Here is a 24,130-nt window from a genome sequence, read left to right on the forward strand (position 1 = left end):
GCCAGTGCGGGCGGGCGCGGAAGGTCGCGCGCTGTCGCTAAGGGCGACGTTGGAGCCTTTCCCTCCTCCAGAGGCTGGACAGCCCCAGCACGCGCCGCCGCCATTTCGCGAGCCCGGCGCTGGGCCGCGTCTCGCCCTGGAGCTGCTCCGCAGCGGCCCTGTCGCTCGTCCACCCCACAGAGGCAGCGAGCGCCGCCCGTGCTGCGCCTTGAGTGCTGGCGCCTCCTCCGCCTCCGCCCTTCAGTGGCTCCCCGCGCAGAAGCCGCGGTGGGGCCTGGGAGTGGCGGTTGCGTTGACAGCGGGGCTCTCGGGAGGGGGCAGCCCTTGCCTGGTAGCTGTCAGGCGTCCGCCTCGTTTCTGGGCCTCTGGGCTCTGAGAGCCCCATCCTAGGCATGTCTGCTCAGAAGTAAGTCCCATTAGAGTCAATGGGGCTTACTCCCAGGAAAGTGTAGATAGGATTGCTGCCTCAGCCCCATCCTAGGCATGTCTACTCAGAAGTAAGTCCCATTAGAGTCAGTGGGGCTTACTCTCAGGAAAGCGTGGATAGGATTGCTGCCTCAGCGCCATCCTAGGCATGTCTACTCAGAAGTAAGTCCCATTAGAGTCAGTGGGGCTTACTCCCAGGAAAGTGTGGATAGGATTGCTGCCTCAGCCCCATCCTAGGCATGTCTACTCAGAAGTAAGTCCCATTAGAGTCAATGGGGCTTACTCTCAGGAAAGCGTGGGTAGGATTGCTGCCTCAGCGCCATCCTAGGCATGTCTACTCAGAAGTAAGTCCCATTAGAGTCAATGGGGCTTACTCCCACTTGTGTGGATAGGATTGTACCCTGTAACTGCAGTCCTATCCATACTTCTTTTCTGGGAGCAAGTCCTATTGAACACAATGGGACCTACTTCTGAGTAGACCTGTTTAGGATTGGGCTGTAAGTCACCTTTTCCCTCCTCACCTGGTACTTTCTCCATTCCCCCCCCCCCATCACAGTTGCCTGCCCTTTAGGGCACACTCCTGGCTTCCCTTTATTCTTTTTCAGATATTTATACCTTTTGCCTTTGTATCTCAAAAGTATGTATTACTGTTCACTAATCCAGTAATGTAATTCAATTTGCCAACTCTGCCTGAAGCTGTTTCTTGAAACCCACTCCCCCCCCCCCACACACACATATCAAAATGCCATTAAGGCAGCAGTCCTTCACAGGTGGATTACCCCTTTTCTGGACATCTGAAATGCAGAATATTCTGAAATCCAGACATTTTTGTCCAAGATTTATTTTCTGTAATCTGAACACTAGAAAGTCTTTTGTTAATTCCCATGTACAGTGAGCGTAGGGGCACACTGTAAGTTTGTTCACAACGTGGTTTACAGAGGGAAAACAAATTATTATTTATTTTAATAGCAATATTTATATACCGATTGTCAACAAAAGTTTACAAAGCAGTTTACAGAAAAAACCAGCAGACAGCCTCTAAAAAAGACACTATTAGGTTGAGGAGGGCCAGTTACTCCCTCCCAAATGGCTCCCAAAAGTTAATATCTAGCAAATCAGTTAATATCTAGCAAATTCATTTATGTTTTTCCCCGCGTTGAATGGTCCCGGATGTTTTTGGGTGCTTATTTCTGTGCAAGCAAGTCAATGCTTTCAGAACTTATTTGGATCGGTTGCCCCCACGGTGCCTTGTTTTCTGATGTTGCATTGGTTTACCAAGACTGTGACTCTTCTTTTTTTTTCTTTTTCCCAAAAACAAATATATAAAAACAAAGCACAACAAACAAAACATAACACAATAAATGGACATTACAAACATACAGATACATTTGGAGGTGCAGGATATCGTATGTCACTTAAACTGATAAATCATTACATATCTCATAATCATTACATATCATTACATGATTTAACTGATAAATCATTACATATTTTACAAGTGCTGCTGCCTAGGGAGGTACGTGGGGCGCTGGTAAGAAATAGGGCCTTCTCAGTAGTGGCACCAACGCTATGGAATTCCCTTCCCCTTGACTTAAGAACTGCTCCTTCTCTTGTAACTTTCCAGCGAGGCCTGAAGACCCTTCTGTTTAGACAAGCCTTCTGAGTTCCTGGCCTTTTTAACATCTGTTCACAGGCCTGATCCTTTTCTAATTTGCTGCCCTATGCACTTATCTGACTAGTTTTTATCTGACTACTGTTTTTATGACATGTTATGTTTTTATCTGCTTTTAAATTATGTTTTTAACTGTTTTAACCTTGTTTTGTAAGCCGTCCCTTCTGGGAGAAAGGTGGGATAAAAATAATAATAAAAAATAATCTCCTAATCCAATTTCTCTTCTACTTCTTCTACTTAACCTCTTAATATTCATTTATCATTCATATAATATCACATGATATATACTATATCATATATATAATGCATTCATCTAAATGGCCATCTATTCTACTTTCTACAAATTCATTTTCAACCAAGCATAAGATGTATTCCATTGCTCAATCTGTGTCGGTTTTTGATCCAAGATCTCTGAACATCTGTCCATTTCCGCAACATTCATTTTGCAGTTGATCCAAGATCTCTGAAAGTCTGTCCATTTCCGTTTCTCTATTTTTTCATCTTTTGTTGGGATTTTAAGGTCTTTCCAGTATCTAGCAAACAAAGTCCTAGCAGCAGTTAATATCATACTAAGTACACATCATTTTCTTTATGCTATCCAAAGTAATATTGAGCAAAAATAATTCTGGTTTCAACAGTATAATAAATCCAACAATCTCTTGTATGACAGCCCAATCCTATGCATGTCTACTCAAAAGTAAGTCTCATTAAAGTCAATGGGGCTTACTCCCAGAAAAGTGTGGAAAGGATTGGACTGCTAAACTCCTTGCCATTCTCCAATATGATTGCATTTTTTTACATGGCCACCACATATGGTAAAATGTTCCTTCCTCACATTTACACTTCCAACAATTTTTTGATACAGTCTGTTTCATTTTTACCAATTTTTAGGTGTCATGTACCATCTATAAAACATTTTATACATTTTCTTTAAAATTTGTTGCTCAAGTAAGTTTTGCATTGTATTTCCAAATCTGCTCCCATTGTTCTATTGTGATACTATGGCCTGTATTTTGCGCCCATTTTATCATGCATTTTCATTGTTTCTTCTTGCATCTCATAATTAGTAAAAACATATACATTCTTTTAATATATTTTTCTTTTGTTTCTAAAAATATTCTGTCAAATGGCATCTGTTCCATATAAAATCCTTCTCATTTATCTTTCCCATATCTTGAATCTAATTGTAGACAAGTCCACCAGTCCATCTCAACACCTTGCCTTAACAATTCTTCCTTTGTCTTTAATTTTCCATCTTTTGCCAATAAATTTTCATATCTAAGCATTTTTGTTGTCTCTAATTAGCTGAGTCGGGTACATGCTTCTAATGGCACCACCCATTGGGGAATGTTATTATACATCTGTCTCTGCATTTTGGCCCATATCCATTGTAAAGATTTTCTTAGTATGTGGTTGTTAAATCGCTTATATTTGTTCGCTTTTCCATACCACACAAGTGCATGCCATCCCCATTCAAGGTCATGGCCCTCCAATTTGAGTATTCTTTGATCCTCTATGTAATCCGCTCTTTGATCCATAGCAGTGCCGCCACTTTATAATATAAATACCATTCAGGAAGCCCCATACTCCTCTTAATTTCACATCTTGCAAGGCCTTCATTTTGATTTTTTGCTTCTTTCCCTGCCATATAAATTGTGATATAATTTGACTAATTTCTTTAAATATATCATGTTTCAAAATTACAGGGTTTGAAAAAGAAAAATTATTTTAGGCAAAACATTCATTTTCACTGCAGCAACCCTTCCCAGCAACAAAAGTTGTAGTTCTTTCCATTTTGTCAATTCTTTTTTATTTCTTCAATTAATTTCAAATAATTATCTTTCACTAATGTGCTTGTTTTCTTCGTTAATTGAATCTCTAAATATTTTTTCTTCTTCTTGAAAGCTTGTTAATTCCTCCAATTCCTATATTTTCTTTTTTTGCATATTGTTTGTTAACAGTTTTGTTTTCTAGACATTTATTTTCAGTCCCGTCACTTCAATATACTCTCTCATCACATCCAAAAAGTTAATGGCAGATTCTAATGGTTCTTCTATAATCACCATAAGATCATCCGCAAATGCCTGAATTTTAAATTTTTCACCTCTTATTTTTAACCCTTTAATCTCCTCTGTCTTTCTCACTTGATTAAAAAATTTTTCCATCACCACTATAAACAGTAGTGACAAAAGTGGACATCCCTGTCTCGTTCCTTTTTCAATTTTTATCTCCTCTGAAAGTTCTCCGTTTATTTTAATTCTAGCAGTGTGATTCTTAGTATATAGCTTTAATCATATCAATTGAGTTCCTATTTCCATCATTTCAAGTTGTAAAAACATAAAGTTCCAATTCGCATTATCAAATGCTTTTTGAAAGTCTATACATTGCCATTTGTTTATCAGGGTGTGCTTTGTAATATTCTAGGAAGTTTAATATCTTCCTCATATTATTTCTAATTTGTCTTCTTAGTAAAAAAAAACCCTGCTTGATCTTGATGGGTTATATTTATCAAAACTTTTTTAAATCTTGAAGCTAATATCGTTACAAAAATTTTATAATCCACATTAAGTAATGAAATTGGTCTATAATTTTGAATCTCTTCTTGATCAAGTCCTTCTTTATGTATAACTGTAATGATTGCTTCATTCCAAGATTCAGAAATTTTATTCTTTTGTTGTATTTCTTCTATCACTTTTTTAAATGGTAAAGTCAACTCTTCTTCAAAACGTTTATGAAATTCAGCTGGTAATTCATCACTTCCTGGTGATTTCCAATTTTTTTGTTTAGCAATTGCTTCTGAAATCTCACTAACAGATATAGATTGATTTAAAATTTCTTGTTGTTGCTGTGATATTTTTAATGTTTAGCAATTGCTTCTGAAATCTCACTAACAGATATAGATTGATTTAAAATTTCTTGTTGTTGCTGTGATAATTTTAATTTTTTTTGGTAAATAATTCCTTTGAATACTTGAAATCCCTTTTCCATATATAATTTTTCATAAAATCTTTTTACAGTATTACTCATGTCTTTTACATTCTTAGTTTTTTCTCCATCTTCATTCTTTAATGCACGTATATAAGATTTCATTCTCTCTCTTTAATTTATATGCCAACCACTTTCCAGTTTTGTTAGCATTTTCAAAAAAAATTTGTCTAGCATAGATAAGTTTCTTCGCTAATTCTTCTCTCAGCAAAATATTCAATTTATGTTGCGTTTCTCTCATTCTCCGTTTTATCTCTATTGCTGTAGGATTTTGCTTTCCTAGTAATTCTTGTCGTTTCAATTCTTTCTCCAACTCTACATATTTTTTCTCCCTTTCTTTTATTTTTCTTGCACCTTCTCTTATCGCCAATCCCCTAAAAACAGCTTTACTGACATCCCAGACTGTTGCCATTGGAATATCAGGTGTGATGTTATCTCTAAAATAATATTCTATTTCTTCTTTCAAGCTCTTTTTAAAGTTTTCATTTTTTAGACAGTTAATATTCAATCTCCATTGAGATGGGTTTTGAAGAGTTTCTCATTTACTCATTACCGGACTATGGTTGTTGCAAGGTCGAGAGCAAAGTTCAAAAGCAAACTCAGTAGGCAAGAGTGGTGATCGTCTGCAAGCTTTATTCGTTGCCAGCAACAGGCTTCTCAGGGACTCCTGTCCAAAAGGAGAGAGCAATGGGAGCTATGTGGGAACTCTCAGAGAAAAAGCAATGTTCCAGTGTGTGTGTCTGTTTAAATAGCATTTTGGTTTCTTTGTGTGAAAATCTCACACTGTCATTGGCTGGGGTTATGACATCAGAGATAGATCACTTTACAAACACCTGATTGGCTAGTTTCAAATTACAAACTAAAAACATACATTTCAGTAACCACTAGGTGGCATTCTTTACTCATTTATTCTTTGTCTATCTCTGGCTATTCCTTACTGGCCTGACCTTGATATGTTTTAAACACCCATCTGCTTTATCTATTCAGCATTCTTTCTGTCTGGTCATTCATCACTGTAGGCTTTCTGCTAACCTTTGTTTGAACTAGCCTCTTGGTTTTTAATTCTCTATTCCATGTGTGATTCCCTATATGTGTACTGTTACCTTTGGGTGATGTATAGTGGTGTAAAATTATACAAAACAAACTAACTTCTTATTTGTAAATAAAGGATTCTCTTTTAGAACTCTTTTCTTATTCATTTTAACTAAATTCAGCTCTTTCTGTTAACTTAGAGGCTCTAATGATGTTTTCCCGATCAGGGGACCCTCTCAGGAATGTTCTTTGCTTATCTGTTCCTGTGTGGCTAGTTTCTGCTGATGTCTGTATTTGTCAAACTCCATTTTAATTAGCAACAGATTTACTGTCTTAGCCAAGGTCCTGTTCCTCATTAAAATCTTAGTGCTATCTCTATAACCTGTGTATAAACTCTTAGTTATCTGCTATAACTTTTCCTAATTTACGGTGCAGGCATCCTGCTTCCTGCCTCCCTAGTTCTCTGTATCTGTTTCTGAGTTGTAAATCTGTCACTTTGAGTCTACAGAATTGGAATGTTTTTGCTTAGCTCAAGTTCTAGTGTTCTAGTGTCTAGAGTTCTAGTGTCTCGTTAATTAACTTCTGCCAAGTTTGCATCTTGAATTACATCTGAGACTTAAGTCTCTTTCAATTTAATGATTTCCACTTATTCTGTATATTTCTATACTATTATTAACAGTTAAACTCTTTACTATGCCTTTATACATATAATTTGATTATAATTCTAAGCAATAACTATTAAGCATTAAAATATTTGGCTTGCATGCTGACTGTGTGATCCTTTGACACTTCCATGATGCTGTGGTGTGTTGCCTTTGTGTAATTAGCCTTAAACAGCTCTCCCAGTGCATATTTTGGAAAGCCTGTTGAGTTTTATTTTAAAATCCAGTATGTTCCCTATTCAGAAGCCTGAATGCTTCAAAATACAAAAATCTTCTTCTTTTAATGTGCTTCCTCTGTTCAGAAGCAGGCATTCAAGGTTGGGAGTGTAAATGGAACTACAGCTTAGCCTCATCCATCATTTTACCAATTAAACTTGGCAGCTGGAATTTCCAGCTTCTTTAGTGCTTTGAAGCTCAAAATCTTATCTCCTTGCAGCTTGCTAAGAAACACTGATTTACAACCTGCTTGAAGCAGACCTCTTCAGACTGAGAGACAGCAAAATGAATCCTTGCAAATTTGTTTGTGATATGTGCTAAGCACATATAGGCTTTTGGACATTTGAACATAACATTTTCCTTATTTCTTAAACTTAACTAATTCACCCATAACATTGCATTAACATTATTAACATAAGTAAACATAAATGATTAGTTTCAGCTTACTGGCTACATACATTCATAGCATGGCATAACATTTGCTTCATTAAACATTTGGTCTGTTAGCATAAGTAAACATTTGTTTGTGTTTGGCTTATGGCTTTCTTTAGCCTGCATCATGGTCTGATAATATCTTTGGTAATATTTCCACTTCTACTAAATTCTTAGTCCAAGCTCTTAGTATCCAAAGAGCATCAATTCTTGACCATGTTTGATGTCTATTGGAGTAAAAGGTATCTTCGGTTTCTGGATATCTTGTTCTCCATTCATCTATCAAATACATCTGTTCCGCCAATTGTAAAAATGCTTTAGGAATTTGCGTTCTCCTTTCCCCCCTCTCTTTTACTTGTGACAATGTTGAGTCCATTTCTCAATCAAATACTGAGTTAAAGTCTCCTAATATACAACTTATTCTCTAATTCTTTTATCTTTAGATAACTTTACAAAAAATTATTTCTGCTTTCACAATTAAAACTCTTGCATTTTCTTTTTGTACTTCAACCATCAATATTCTTCCATCTTGTGATACATATATTAGCCGCCCTGGGTTCCTTTAGGGAGAAGGGTGGGATATAAATAAAGTTTATTATTATTATTAGTTAGTTAGTTAGTTAGTTAGTTAGTTGGCAACCTTCAGTCTCGAAAGACTATGGTATCGCGCTCTGAAAGGTGGTTCTGGAACAGCGTCTAGTGTGGCTGAAAAGGCCGATTCGGGAGTGACAATCCCTTCCACACTGGGAGCAAGTGCAGTCTGTCCCTGGCCTGTCTCCCTGGCTATGGGCCTTCCTTCTTTGCCTCTTAGCCTCAGACTGTTGGCCAAGTGTCTCTTCAAACTGGGAAAGGCCATGTTGCACAGCCTGCCTCCAAGCGGGCCGCTCAGAGGCCAGGGTTTCCCACCTGTTGAGGTCCACTCCTAAGGCCTTCAGATCCCTCTTGCAGATGTCCTTGTATCGCAGCTGTGGTCTACCCGTAGGGCGCTTTCCTTGCACGGGTTCTCCATAGAGGAGATCCTTTGGGATCCGGCCATCATCCATTCTCACGACATGACCGAGCCAACGCAGGCGTCTCTGTTTCAGTAGTGCATACATGCTAGGGATTCCAGCATGTTCCAGGACTGTGTTGTTTGGAACTTTGTCCTGCCAGGTGATACCGAGAATACGTCGGAGGCAGCACATGTGGAAAGCATTCAGTTTCCTCTCCTGTTGTGAGTGAAGAGTCCATGACTCGCTGCAGTACAGAAGTGTACTCAGGACGCAAGCTCTGTAGACCTGAATCTTGGTATGTTCCGTCAGCTTCTTGTTGGACCAGACTCTCTTTGTGAGTCTGGAAAACGTGGTAGCTGCTTTACCGATGCTTGTTTAGCTCGGTATCGAGAGAAAGAGTGTCGGAGATCGTTGAGCCAAGGTACACAAAGTCATGGACAACCTCCAGTTCATGCGCAGAGATTGTAATGCAGGGAGGTGAGTCCACATCCTGAACCATGACCTGTGTTTTCTTCAGGCTGATTGTCAGTCCAAAATCTTGGCAGGCCTTGCTAAAACGATCCATGAGCTGCTGGAGATCTTTGGCAGAGTGGGTAGTGATAGCTGCATCGTCGGCAAAGAGGAAGTCACGCAGACATTTCAGCTGGACTTTGGACTTTGCTCTCAGTCTGGAGAGGTTGAAGAGCTTTCCATCTGATCTGGTCCGGAGATAGATGCCTTCTGTTGTAGTTCCAAAGGCCTGCTTCAGCAGGACAGCGAAGAAGATCCCAAACAAGGTTGGTGCAAGAACACAGCCCTGCTTCACGCCGCTTCGGATGTCAAAGGGGTCTGATGTGGAGCCATCAAAGACAACAGTGCCCTTCATGTCCTTGTGGAAGGATCTGATGATGCTGAGGAGCCTGGGTGGACATCCGATCTTTGGGAGAATCTTGAAGAGGCTGTCCCTGCTGACCAGGTCGAAAGCCTTCGTGAAATCTATGAAGGCTATAAAGAGTGGCTGTCGTCGTTCCCTGCATTTCTCCTGCAGTTGTCTAAGGGAGAATACCATATCAGTAGTGGACCTGTTGGCTTGGAATCCACACTGTGATTCTGGATAAACGCTCTCTGCAAGTACCTGGAGCCTCTTTAGTGTAACTCGGGCAAACAACTTTCCTACAATGCTAAGGAGAGAGATGCCACGGTAGTTGTTGCAGTCACCCCTGTCGCCTTTGTTCTTGTACAGCGTGATGATGTTTGCATCCCTCATGTCTTGAGGTACTCCACCTTCTCTCCAGCAGAGACAAAGGATTTCATGCAGCTCAGTGATGATGATCTCTTTGCAGCACTTTAGGACTTCAACAGGGATGCTGTCTTTTCCAGGTGCCTTGCCAAAGGCAAGGGAGTCCAGGGCCACGTGAAGTTCTTCTAGGGTTGGTTCACTGTCAAGCCCCTCCAGCACAGGCAGGCACTCAATGTTGTTCAGCGCTTCTTCGGTGACTACATTTTCTCTGGAATATAGCTCAGAGTAGTGCTGCACCCAGCGTTCCATCTGCTGCGCCCGATCCTGGATGACCTCGCCTGTTGCAGACTTCAGAGGGGCAATTTTCTTCTGTGTTGGACCTAGGGCCTGCTTGATACCATCATACATCCCCTTGATGTTGCCTGTGTCAGCTGCTATCTGTATCTCGGAACAGAGCTGGAGCCAGTAGTCGTTAGCACATCTCCTGGCAGTCTGTTGGACTTTGCTGCGAGCAGGTCGGAGGACCTGCAGGTTGCGCTCACTGGGACAGGCCTTGTATGCTGCTTGAGCTCTCCTCTTTTCCTCAATGACTGGTGTCAACTCCTCAGAGTGGGCTTCAAACCAGTCTGCCGCCTTGTTGGTCTTTTTGCCAAATATGGACAAGGCGGTGTTGTAATGCATTCTTGAAATGTTCCCATCTGTTGGATGCGTTTGCATCGACCGGGCCTGGAAGAGATTCCTCAAGCGCTCGTGCAAATTCCTCCACTTTTCTCTGATCCCGGGTCTTGCTGGTATCAATGCGAGGTCTTCCTTCCCTTTTCGTGTGATACAGTCGCTTTGTTTGCAGTTTCACTCTGCTGCACACCAGCAAGTGGTCGGTGTCACAGGCAGCACCCTGATAGCTGCGTGTGATCTTGATGCTGGGAAGGCTGGAGCGTCTGGTGAGAATCAGGTCGAGCTGGTGCCAGTGCTTTGATCTTGGGTGTCTCCAAGAGACTCTATGTTGGGGCTTTGTGTTGAAGAACGTGTTGCTGACACAGAGACCGTGATGACAGCAAAACTCTAGCAGGCGTTGGCCATTTTCGTTCATCTTCCCAGTGCCGAACTGACCTAAGCAAGTGGGCCACGAACTGTTATCAGCACCAACTCTAGCATTGAAGTCACCGAGGATGAACAATGGCTCTTTTACGGGGATCTTCTTGATAGTGGTGGCCAGGTCATCATAAAATTTGTCTTTGGCTTCTGCTGGAGATGACAGAGTCTGCACTGATGAGAGTGACAGGTCCTGCTGATGACTGGAGCTGCAGGGACAAAATTCTTTCACTTCCCACAGTAGGTGGGATGATGGATTTCAGCAGGGTATTTCTGACCGCAAAGCCAACGCCATGTTCCCTGGTTTCGTTTGGTGGTTTTCCCTGCCAGAAAAATGAGAAATTTCTCTCCTTGACAGATCCGGAATCTGGCAGCTTTGTCTCTTGAAGGGCGACGATGTCCATCTGCAGTCTGCTCAGCTCCATGTCGATGACAGCTGTTTTGCGTGCATAATCTATTGCTTGCAGGTCATCAGAGAAGCCAGGTGTCATTGTCCTTACGTTCCAGGTGCCCAGCTTTAGGGCAGGAGTTTTCTGTTTTCTATTGCATGGTGCAGAGTTGTCGATCCGCTTGTCGGTTTTCACCCTAAACCCCACGCACCCCGTGAGGTTAACGGACCGTGGCGAGGCAACACCTTACTGGCTGGGGACTGCCCAGCTTAAGGCAGGCGGTAGCTGCCCAATGAGATGCAATGATCTCTCCCACCGTCAGAAGCAGCCCCTGGCGTCATGCCCTACGCCAATCGAGCAAAGACTTATAACCGGTAACTGCTGCTTCCCGTGTTGTGCCGACGCTGTATGGCGAAGTTGGAGTGTCCTCTCCAGTGCGCGAAGCCTGGGTAAAGAAGGTATGGAGGATAGGCTGTTACCCATGCAGCAAATCCCCCTCTCCACGTCGCTGGAATGATCCAATGGAAAGGCAGAAACCAATACGGTTGGTTCCAGCGGCGTCGCAGGAGTTGCCAGAACGTGACTGTGTGTAGCCACGAACTGCCTGAGGGACTCCGGCTCCTGATTTTGCCTCGAGGTTGACTCCTGAAGCCTTTTCCACAACTGGATGTAGCCACAAGGCAGTGGAGGTTTGGAATCAGAGTTTTCCTTCTTTTAGATGTCTCCCTATTCAACTTCCTGATAGCCACAAACCCCTCTCGTGCCCCTCCCCCTGCATCCCGTCTGCCTCACCACTGCTCCCTATTCAACTTCCTGATACACACAGACCCCTCTCCTGCCCCTCCCCCTGCATCCCGTTTGCCTCACCACTGCTCCCTGTTCAACTTCCTGATACACACAAACCCCTCTCCTGCCCCTCCCCCTGCATCCCGTTTACCTCACCACTGCTCCCTGTTCAACTTCCTGATACACACAAACCCCTCTCCTGCCCCTCCCCATGCATCCCGTTTGCCTCACCACTGCTCCCTGTTCAACTTCCTGATACACACAAACCCCTCTCCTGCCCCTCTCCCTGCATCCCGTTTGCCTCACCACTGCTCCCTGTTCAACTTCCTGATACGCACAAACCCCTCTCCTGCCCTCCCCCTGCATCCCGTCTGCCTCACCTCTGCTCCCTATTCAACTTCCTGATACACACTTCCTGATACACAACTTCCTGATATTATTTATATTAATTTTGGTCTCAACCTTTCTTTAACATAGAGCCCAATCCTGTGCTCGGCGGCATGGCTTTGCGAGGCTCACTGCTAGGCTCCTGCCCGTGCTAGCCCAGCGCCGGCTGGTGTTGGGCTAGCACGGGGCGGTCGCCCAGCTTCTGCGGCTCGGTGGTCTCCTGGACTGCTGAGCTGCAGCACGGAAAGTGGGGGCGGGGATGGCTGTGGGGAGGAGGTGTTATGAGGAGTAGGAAGGCTGGCGGGGGCAGAGAGAGGGCGACTGGAGGTGTGCCAGGGGGAGGGAGGGAGGCAGGCGGGTCTGAGGAGCTCCACTCTGCAGGATCCAAGGCGCTTGTGTAGGGCTCCACGCCCTACACGAGTGCCTTTACAAGGTCGGCGGTAAAGTGAGTAGCCCCACTGCGGGGCTGCTTACCTTACTTGGGGTAAGGGTACGAAAGTCCCTTTCTTCCAAGGCACCTCCCGTGGTAGCCTGGGAGGCGCAGGATCTGACGACAGCCCTTCCCGGTGCCACCGAGCCTGGGCGCCCCAGGCAGCTCAGGATTGGGCTGCCCGATGGCTACTCCCTTTTTTTTCCTTCTTGGGTCTGAGGCTACAAATACTTCTAATTTTTTATTCACAAGTAATGCTTTGTTCATCATTTTAATATCAAAGACTTTGGGCCCAATCCTATTCAATTTTCCAGCACTAGTGTAGCCGCAGTGCCACCCCACGGTAAGGGAACAAATGTTCCCATACCTTAAGGAGGCCTCTGTGACTGCCTCCCCACCACAGAATGCAGTGAACACCCCCTTGGCACAGCTGCACCGGCACTAGAAAATTCAATAGGATTGGGCTCTGTGACTCTTCTGTTGCCCTCTCACGATCTCCCTGTTTTGTGTTGAGCGGTGAATCTGGATGCACTCTCTACTCTTGTTCGTTTTCTTGTGAACTTGAGGACGCCGTCTGGGGCTAACAGATTGTTTTGTTTTTCTTGTCTTGACTTTTACAATAATAATAATAATAATAATAATAATAATAATAATAATAATACTGGTAATTATATACTGCCTTTCTGGTCAACAGATTACTCCTCTGACTTTATTCAGGGTGGTTCACATAGGCAGGCTATCTCTAAACCCCTGAAGGGATTTTTACAATAACAGAAAGGTTCTATCTTTCAAGAACAGGACAACATTTCAGATGGATCTTTCACTATCTGGTATCACTTCTGGCCCCCAGTTGCCTCCCATGCTGGCTGACAAGCAGCTCCTTCATCTCTCACTTGAAGGGCAGCTAAGATGCTTCGCTCACACCAAATAGCAGGTGGAATAACTCAGCTCAGCTTGTCAGCTGTGCTTCAAGGTCTCGCCAGCCATTCATGGAGCTGCCGGTGGCCTCGAACTGGCAACCTTCAGATGTTATCTTCGGGCTAACGAAGGCTCTACCCTCTAGACCAGACCCCCTGCCTCCATTATCAGACCTCCATTATCAAATGGATCGCTGATGTTCAAATGTTCCATGAGATGTTCTGGATCGTCATAACTGTTGTGACTCTGAGGTGTGCTATTCACCCTTTCTGAGATAGTATTGCTGACTTTCAGCCCTGAGATCTGCTTTTATAAGCCAGGAGTGATGATTAAACAGAGACATTATGACATCATCAGGTGTGGTAAATTGCAGTAAATTACAAGTAATTATTTTGCCCTTATAAGGCTCTATAAGTGCTGGGTACAGTATATACCCAGTACTTATAGAGCCTTATATATAGTATATATACAATATATACTGGGAAAGAATGTAACAATGCAATTTGAGTCAAAACTGGTATTCCTTGAGCCTGGGGCTACAGTCCTATCCATATCTATTTTCACTCCACTGACATGGAGTCTTGATTCACTGCCAACCTTTTGGTTGGTGGTAAATCGAGTAGCCCCATTGCGAGGCTACTGTCTTTACCAGAGGGAAGGGGACGAAAGTCTCCTTCTTCTGAGGCAGTGGTTAAACTTTTCTGGCCAAGTGGTTAAACCTTGTGGCCATTGGCCATAGCTCCCCATTACAACACATCACCTCAGTTACCCCCAAAATGGGCATGAAGATGTTATAATTATACACTAGAAACAAAAAAGCAGGAGAAGTCAAATCTTCAGCAGAGCTGCCAGCACTCTGATGCTGCAATCCTAACCACACTTACCTGAGAGTAAGCCCCATTGAACAAAGTAGGATTTACTTCTGAGTAGACCTGGTTAGGATTGTGCCCTGAGTTTGTTAGCAGCACACCTGGAGGGTTTTGGAAAGGGATGTTTTTTTTTCTTGTAAGGGGGGGAGAAGTGATGAAATTTGCTGGTGAAGGGGATGACTTTGTTTTGTGTGTATCTGCTAATTGCAAACTGATGTGAAACTGAGACCCAGAGTCTGTTTGGCTGCGATCCTAACCTCACTTTCCTGGGAGTAAGTCCCATTGAACACAATAGGACTTACATCTGAGTAGACCTAGCTAGGATTGTGCCTTTTGTCTTATAATAGCAGCCAACTTGGGAAGTAACCCCCCTCCCCAAAGGAAGCAGGAGGAAAAAGGGGGGTGGCTGAAAAGGAATGGGTATTTTTATTTTTTTAATCAACTTTTGGAGACAAAGCTTGATTGATCAGGAACTGCTTTTTTTTCTTTTTTGAAGGGGGAGGAAAAAGAAAGGTGAAGATCCTTGGTTAAGCTGACACAGACCCCCAAGCCTATGTAGGTATACTCAGAAGTAAGTCTCATTTGAGTCAATGGGTCTTACTCCCAGGAAAGTGCGGATAGGATTGCAGCCACACAGAGCAAGATTACAACTCGCCCCCAAAGTAGATGGGGGCATGCTCAAACACATACACCCCAATGTGCAGATGCCACACCTATTTCCCGCAGGCAAGACGGAGCAATGCAGTCTGTGGCATTTGGTACCCCCCCCCCAGAGCAGGCTGGGCTCCCTCCTTCCCAAGCAGAAGAAAGCGCTGTGCTGCTTATACTTGCTGGTGGAGCTCTTTCTAGGTTAGGCTTCCCTCCCAGTTTGAAGCCTGCTAGGAGTTCGACCTGTGCTGATGAGCTGCAGCACCTCCGCCTCTGCCTAGCCAACCTTCTCTAGTTTGGCAGGGAGGCTCCACCACCTTCCTCCACCATGTTTCACATGCCCTCCCCACCCTGTCCCACCCACCTTCTTCACAGCCTTAGAAAAGCAGCAAGTAGGGAGGCAGCACATGCAGCTGAGCTGAACTAAGCTGAGCAGCTATGGCCACCTCTCTCCCCAAAATGCCTCAGGATGCCCCTGGGAGCTAGCCACGCCTCCCTAGGGAGCCCTGAGGAGCCTGAGAAGAAGTTGCAGTGGCAGCCATTTTTGGCGCTGCCACAGCCCTGTGCTCTGGGCAGCTCAGGTTTGGGCTGCCTGTCTACAAATAAACATTAACTAAATTTATAAGCAATTTATGTTATTTGTTTTTCTGTACCAGTATTTTGAAAATGTAACGCTACTGTTCTTTTTTTCTGAAAGGCCTCACGAGACAGAACTATATGATGATATCCCACCATCATGCTGGCCTATTGTGTATTCTCCAGATTACAACATTACATTTTTGGGATTGGAGAAACTACATCCATTTGATTCTGGAAAATGGGGAAAAATAATACGTTTCTTGAAAGGTAAAATAAGAACAAATCTGATGGTTTTACATTTTTTGAAAATGGTGCTATGTTGCTGTACTATAAGAGTGTACAGAATCTGTGGATGATAGGATTTTTGTTAATCAGGACATATAGATAGTAGTTATGATTATTTTCTTGATCTGTTTCCCTTACACCCACTAATAAACACATGACAGTGCAATTGTCAGCTGCCCAGGGCGACCAGCCTCGGCGGCATCGAGAAGGGCTGCTGACAGATCCTGCAGCTCCCAAGCTACCGCGGGAGGTGCATCGGGAGAAGGGAACTTTCGTCCACTTCCTCTGAGTAAGGTAAGCAGCCCTGCAGTGGGGCTACTCACTTTACCGCCGACCAAAAGGTCGGCAGTTAGGTAAAGGCACTTGTGTAGGGTGCGCAGCCTTACATGACTGCCCTGGATCCTGTGGAGCGGAGCTCCACGGATGCACCTCCCATGCCTCCCCCAGGCACGCCTCCAGCCTGCCCCCTCCACGCATCACACCTCCCGTCACGCCTCCTCCCCACCCTCTCTCTGCCCCCCGCCGGCTTCCCCCCTCCCCGAAACGCCCAGTCCCCGCCCCCACCTACCATTCTGCAGCTCGGCGGTCTGGGCCACGGAAGCTGGGTGATCACCCCGCACTAGCCCAGCACAGGCCGGCGCTGGGCTAGCACCAGCTGGAACCCGGCAGTGAGGCTGGCAAACATGTCGTATGGCACGTTTGCAACAGTGCTCAGCGGCATGGAGCCATGCCGCTGAGCTCAGAATTGGGCCCTGAGATAGGTCATCTTTGGCAAACAATAGAATATTTAAAGCCAGTCATTAATAAGGATAACAGTTCAGTAGCAGATTCTGCCTGAAAACAGTATCCGTGTCCTTCAGCTTGGGCATCTAACCTAGAGGAGACAGCAAACAGCTTTTCTTCTCTAACAGGCATTCTCATTCTAACTCAGAACTGTGGGCCATCAACTGATGGTTCACACTTGTCAATACCAACGCCATGGGAGTTGAGAAAGCTGAACTGCGCCTTCTTCCTCAAGCCAGAAAGCATTTGAGGTTGATTTTATAATCCAAATCCAAGGGATTATCAGCCAAGCTCTCTGAGCCAGGCAACATCTAGGGGACTGACTAGTGGGGACTAATCCACTGCTTACCTCAGTGTGCACACTGAAATCCCTACTCCAACACCATGACCTCTCACCATATCTACCACATGGGGCTAGCCTGGAGGTTTACATCTCCCATTCTAAAAGGTTGTAAAAGGCCTCACAGGCCTCACTGCAGGTCTTTCAGAGAGATGTTTGCATCAGTCACAGACAAATGTGTTTCATCACACAGAAGAGAGTGGGCTGCAAATGAACTCAGATGGGTGGACAGTAATTTTACCACCCACCTCAGATGCCACCTTTCCCAAGTATTTATTAATTTTGCCATACACCTTATCTACACTATCATAATTAACCAACCCAAGTCACATTTTAGGCTCTAAAGTATCTGACTGGCATATATAATTCCAGAAATCCTCTCAAGAACAAACTTGTCTTCTAGAACAGGTATTCTCTCTCAATTAAATATCTAAAAACCCTGGGGCAAGTGTTCTTGTTGAGTAAACTTTCAGGATCAGCCCATCTTTGCTTCACGGGGCAGGACAAGAATGCCCTCACATCCAAATGGGTAATGGATGGTTGGCAACCTTCAGTCTCGAAAGACTGTGGTATAAGCCTACAGCACTTGGTATTCCCAGGAGGTCTCCCATCCAAGTACTAACCCGGCCTGACCCTGCTTAGCTTCCGAGATCAGATGAGATCGGGCATGTGCAAGGTAACAGTTGCTGTTACACCATGGATAATGGTGGGTAGCACGATATGTGATATGAATAAATTGTATGCATTCCTACTTTGTGTATTAGAGTTTCAATTATGCTAGAATTTTAAATCAAAATTTAGCACGTAAAAATAAAACTATTAATGTAGATATGCTTTGTCATGTCAGGTACAACTTTGCCTGGACAGATACTCTCAGTGCGCCACGGGCCATGGTTTTGAGACAGCTGCTTTAGATATACAGTTGCAATATCCAGTATCTCTGGGATTCATGAGTTGCTAGATACATAGTTTTTGAGATATGAGAACATTTCCATTGCTATAGTTGTCAGTTTATCTGGGAACACTGTGTTTGCTGCCAGTTTCACTTGAGACCCTGCCAGTGCTGTCAGTTTCACTCAGAATGCTGTCAGTTTCACTGTGGAGCTCTTGTAAATGCTCCTGAGCAACTTCCATAGTCATTAGCATGCTGCAAACTGCTAGGTTGCAGGTAAGAAGTTGGGGCTGGTGAACTTGCTGAGCCAGTTAATAGAGCTTTCTGGATCATCAGGTGTTGGATATCATAACTTTTGCTATATGTAAAAAAATGTTTAGGATTTGTTATGTCTTTTTAAAAAACAAAATGCAGCCCTGTTAGTCCCAGTCTGAGTCAGGACTTGAATGTGTGAAAAAGGGAATTTTAATCCTTTGAACTGGTTTTTGGGCAGCATATTACACTCTCAGCTGCTCTTTGCTCCACAAAACTGCAAATTTACAGCAAATAGCAACTTAGGAAGGCAATTTATAGAAAGAAAATGTGACAAAAGGAAAGGACTAAGGGCCCAATCCTAAAATTCCTCAGCGCCAGTGCTGAATTTTGCAAACATGCTGTAAGGCATGTCTCTGGCACCTGGAGAGGAGGGGCCCATTGGTGCTGGGCCAGCGCCAGTTGGCACTGAGCCTCAGCGCCGCATGGAGGGCTAGCTAGTGCTCCAGCAGTGCTGGCCAGCAGTGAGTATTTTCAGGGTGGAGGTAGGTGGGGCTGGAGAGAAACTGGGGTGGGAGGGGAGTGGTACTGGTGGAGCTGTGATCTGCCGGATCCTGTGCTCTGCTTTGGGCTGAAAAGCCCAACATGGAGCTCTTCCAGTCTGTGCTGGCAAAATAGCTGGAGGAGACCCATTGCGGACCCTGTGGAAGGGGTACTCAGGGGAAGGGGGCAAACAAGACCTCTGGCAGTCCCAGCAGGGCCGCTGGATACATTTTGGCCGCTGCCATTAGGATTGGACTGTAAGTTGCTCTCCTCAGGCTCCTAAATTTCAGGTATCTGTTGATCAAAAAAGGGAATGAAAGTTATATTTGTTTTCAGATTTTGCTAATTGAATATCAATCAGGAGTTGCCAATGTTCTATTTATCCCTAAATGTAAACTTCTGTAAGTTCTTTGAATGTTTGTATTTCTACTCTAATAATTTGGTGAATTAAATACAAGTATCTGCTTATGGATTTTGTAGTGAATCACAATAAAGAACTGAAGAAAAACTTAATGGTGTGAGGGTAGAATCTTCTAAGTATGTTAGTTTTTAACATCATATGTAGGTCCTATTCTTTAATTATTCCTAAGGATATTTTCAGTATTGACCATGGTGTTATGCATCTGCCTTGCTTAGAGAGATTCATATAGTTTCCATGCTTGCAGCTTTTAGGAAGCAGCTAAAGCCATTTTTATTTTACAAAGTCTTTCTGACAGTTGCTATTTTTATTATATTAGTTAATTTTTAATATTGTTCCTTGCATTTAGTGCTGTGGTGTTGCTTATATTCTTATGTGTTGTATGACTCACATATTAATTGATTTCATGGTCCACTGATTTTTTTATGAAAGTGGTTTATAAATTTAGGTAAAAATACATTTCAATTGCATAGATAAGAAACATTCGTAATGCATTTTAATGTTTACTAGTGTTTGTGTGTCATGTACTATATTTTTGGTACACTACCACCATTTGCTGGTACATACAATAATCCAGTATTATTGTGCTGGATCCAGGGAACTGTGAGAAGATGAACACCCATGCAGGAGTACTTGACTGTTCCCCTTCTCCATTGCAGCCTCCTGCATGCTTGAAAAGTCAGTAAGAGTTTGTAGACTATTCTGAGTTGTATGGGATGTAGTCTCAGGGGCTTTAGGGGGAGGGGGGAATTAACTGAAATTTCACAAACACTTTGCATGGGTGGAAGTTCCTAATGCCTTCACCCAGTTTCACCACTCTTTCCCTCTTTAGCCTTCCCTGTGCCATATTCCACATTGTTCCAAATGATCTCTTGAGCTTCCGGAGTGGTTTTTCAGGATGTATAGAAAGTTGCAGTAGGAAGGCAAGGCTGGGAAAATTCCCTTGTGCTGCACTTAATCTAATCCAACGATTTTCAACCCTTTTCATCTCATAGCGCACTGAGTGCCCAATCCTATCCAACTTTCCAGTGCCAGTGCAGCTGCAGTGCAGCTCTGAAGCAAGGGAACAGATGTTCCCTTACCTTGTGGAGGCCTCCATAACTACCTTTCCACCACAGGATGCAGCACACACCCTGTTGGCATGGCTACACCAGGGCTGGAAAATTGGATAGGATTTGACCCTTACAGGGCACTAAAATTATTAAGGTGCACCATCAGTATTTTGACAGTTGACAAGGCACAACGCACGGCTGGTGAGGGGGGCTCAGATATCCCAATGGCCCAACTAATAAATTACCCTCCCCTAAACTCCATGACACACCTGTGGACCATTCACAGCACACCAATGAGCCATGGCTCAGTGGTTGAAAATCACTTATCTACCCATCATAATTAGCTGTTTTATGTGCAATTGTGTTTAAAGCAAAATATATGCCCAGTATGCTAGTTTTTGTAATATTACAAAATACATTTTATTTGCATGTTCGTGATTCTCCTTTGTTTTCTGATTCAGAAGAAAAATTAATTGCAGATGACGTGATTGTACGAGCTCGAGAAGCAAGTGAAGAAGACCTGTTAGTTGTCCATACAAAAAGCTACCTGGATCGATTAAAGGTATTGTATCTTGCATTTGAAACATATGTTTTCATTTTTTAAATCTTACTTCATACATTACTCCCCCCCCCCATGCATACAGAACCTTTCCTTCCCTTCTTGCCCAATTTACCTTAACTGAGTATAAGGAAAACAGCAACGTGTAGCACAGAAATAGTTTCTTTACTTGCTCTAGGCCTCTGGTATCCTTGAGCGTAATATTTAAAGTCTTAGGTTAGAGACACATTTCTATGGTTGGGGTGAGTGGAGACCTACTGAATAGAATATTAAAAATAGAGTCATGCAATGCAAGATGTTCTCCTATAAATACATTTGGGAGAAAAAAAACAAAAACAAACCTGAAACCACTAAGTATTGTTACGTAATTTTGATAGGGACATTTGTATAGGGATTACTTTGTTCCAGTCTGTTGGAAAGAGAGACTTTATACTTCAAGAGACTCAAGTAGGAATAGAATACAAAACAACAAGAAGATGACAGTGGGTGCCCAAGGGTGAGACTGGTTTTAATTACAATCTTTCATGCAGTCTGTATTTGAAAGCTTGAAAAACCAGCTGATAAACCTCTTCTTATTAAAGCTGCTATTAAAGCTGTTAACTGACTACTTTTAATCGGAAAAACTTATTTCTGATACAATGTTAGAACTATATGGGCAAATTAAATCAGTGGATGCAATTGAAGTTTAATGCAGAAGATACTTTCCTTGAATTTGGATTATCTCCAGCTATATTTGTAAGGGTATGTTAGAAAACCATACTGGTCTTGTAGTCTGTAATTTAAAAAGATGCTATTCTAAATATTCTGTCTCTGCTTTTTGTGCGTCATATCAGTATTGTACCATTTTCCTTAAATGCTTTCTTAAGCATCCTAACCAGTCCTGACCAGTTTTCCTAACCAGTTTTCCAGCACTGGCATAGCTGTGCCAGTGGGGCATGTTCTGCATCCTGCAGTTGGGAAGCAGTCATGGAGGCTTCCTCAAGGTAAGACAGTGTTTGTTCCCTTAACTTGGAGTTGCATTGCCCTTACCTTGTTGCTGGAAAGTTGGTTAGGATTGCGCCCATCCCTGTCCTTCATTTTAACACTTTTGGTGCCATTAGAGAGAAGCATCCAAGGTAATGACTGTTGCTTTCACAGTATTGTATTGGCAACCTTCAGTCTCGAAAGACTATGGTATCGCGCTCTGAAAGGTGGTTCTGGCACAGCGTCTAGTGTGGCTGAAAAGGCCAATCCGGGAGTGACAATCCCTTCCACACCGGGAGCAAGTGCAGTCTGTCCCTGGTCTGTCTCCCTGGCTATGGGCCTTCCTTCTTTGCCTCTTAGCCTCAGACTGTTGGCCAAGTGTCTCTTCAAACTGGGAAAGGCCATGCTGCACAGCCTGCCTCCAAGCGGGCCGCTCAGAGGCCAGGGTTTCCCACTTGTTGAGGTCCATCCCTAAGGCCTTCAGATCCCTCTTGCAGATGTCCTTGTATCGCAGCTGTGGTCTACCTGTAGGGCGCTTTCCTTGCACGAGTTCTCCATAGGGGAGATCCTTTGGGATCCGGCCATCATCCATTCTCACGACATGACCAAGCCAACGCAGGCGTCTCTGTTTCAGCAGTGAATACATGCTAGGGATTCCAGCATGTTCCAGGACTGTGTTGTTTGGAACTTTGTCCTGCCAGGTGATGCCGAGGATGCGTCGGAGGCAGCGCATGTGGAAAGCGCTCAGTTTCCTCTCCTGTTGTGAGCGAAGAGTCCATGACTCGCTGCAGTACAGAAGTGTACTCAGGACGCAAGCTCTGTAGACCTGGATCTTGGTATGTTCTGTCAGCTTCTTGTTGGACCAGACTCTCTTTGTGAGTCTGGAAAACGTGGTAGCTGCTTTACCGATGCGCTTGTTTAGCTCGGTATTGAGAGAAAGAGTGTTGGAGATCGTTGAGCCAAGGTACACAAAGTCATGGACAACCTCCAGTTCATGCTCAGAGATTGTAATGCAGGGAGGTGAGTCCACATCCTGAACCATGACCTGTGTTTTCTTCAGGCTGATTGTCAGTCCAAAATCTTGGCAGGCCTTGCTAAAACGATCCATGAGCTGCTGGAGATCTTTGGCAGAGTGGGTAGTGACAGCTGCATCGTCGGCAAAGAGGAAGTCACGAAGACATTTCAGCTGGACTTTGGATTTTGCTCTCAGTCTGGAGAGGTTGAAGAGCTTTCCGTCTGATCTGGTCCGGAGATAGATGCCTTCTGTTGTAGTTCCAAAGGCCTGCTTCAGCAGGACAGCGAAGAAAATCCCAAACAAGGTTGGTGCAAGAACACAGCCCTGCTTCACTCCGCTTCGGATGTCAAAGGGGTCTGATGTGGAGCCATCGAAGACAACAGTGCCCTTCATGTCCTTGTGGAAAGATCTGATGATGCTGAGGAGCCTGGGTGGATATCCAATCTTGGGGAGAATCTTGAAGAGGCCGTCTCTGCTGACCAGGTCGAAAGCCTTTGTGAGATCTATGAAGGCTATAAAGAGTGGCTGTCGTTGTTCCCTGCATTTCTCCTGCAGTTGTCTAAGGGAGAATACCATATCAGTGGTGGACCTGTTGGCTTGGAATCCACACTGCGATTCTGGATAGACGCTCTCTGCAAGTACCTGGAGCCTCTTTAGTACAACTCGGGCAAACAGCTTTCCTACAACGCTAAGGAGAGAGATGCCGCGGTAGTTGTTGCAGTCACCCCTGTCACCTTTGTTCTTGTACAGCGTGATGATGTTTGCATCCCTCATGTCTTGAGGTACTCCACCTTCTCTCCAGCAGAGACAGAGGATTTCATGCAGCTCAGTGACGATGATCTCTTTGCAGCATTTTAGGACTTCAGCAGGGATGCTGTCTTTTCCAGGTGCCTTGCCAAAGGCAAGGGAGTCCAGGGCCACGTGAAGTTCTTCTAGGGTTGGTTCACTGTCAAGCTCTTCCAGCACAGGCAGGCACTCAATGTTGTTCAGTGCTTCTTCGGTGACTACATTTTCTCTGGAATATAGCTCAGAGTAGTGCTGCACCCAGCGTTCCATCTGCTGCGCCCGATCCTGGATGACCTCGCCTGTGGCAGACTTCAGAGGGGCAATTTTCCTCTGTGTTGGACCTAGGGCCTGCTTGATACCATCATACATCCCCTTGATGTTGCCCGTGTCAGCTGCTATCTGTATCTCGGAACAGAGCTGGAGCCAGTAGTCGTTAGCACATCTCCTGGCAGTCTGTTGGACTTTGCTGCGAGCAGGTCGGAGGACCTGCAGGTTGCGCTCACTGGGA

General features: G+C 44.1%; 1 protein-coding gene and 1 pseudogene across 1 annotated transcript in view; one reads left to right on the forward strand and one right to left on the reverse strand.

The window, feature by feature from the left end:
• The first annotated feature begins 323 nt into the window (after positions 1-323).
• HDAC11 (histone deacetylase 11) overlaps positions 324-24,130 on the forward strand; it is a 56,695-nt gene continuing 32,888 nt past the window's right edge. Inside the window, 3 exon segments of the mRNA XM_066616695.1 lie at positions 324-406; positions 15,853-16,001; positions 20,761-20,861. Of these exon segments, the coding sequence (XP_066472792.1) occupies positions 393-406; positions 15,853-16,001; positions 20,761-20,861 (264 nt within the window). The 5' untranslated portion in view covers positions 324-392.
• Positions 17,717-17,836, reverse strand: LOC136643182 (5S ribosomal RNA; annotated as a pseudogene).

This window comes from Tiliqua scincoides, chromosome 2 (genome assembly GCF_035046505.1).
Source record: "Tiliqua scincoides isolate rTilSci1 chromosome 2, rTilSci1.hap2, whole genome shotgun sequence".
Lineage (NCBI taxonomy): Eukaryota > Metazoa > Chordata > Lepidosauria > Squamata > Scincidae > Tiliqua > Tiliqua scincoides.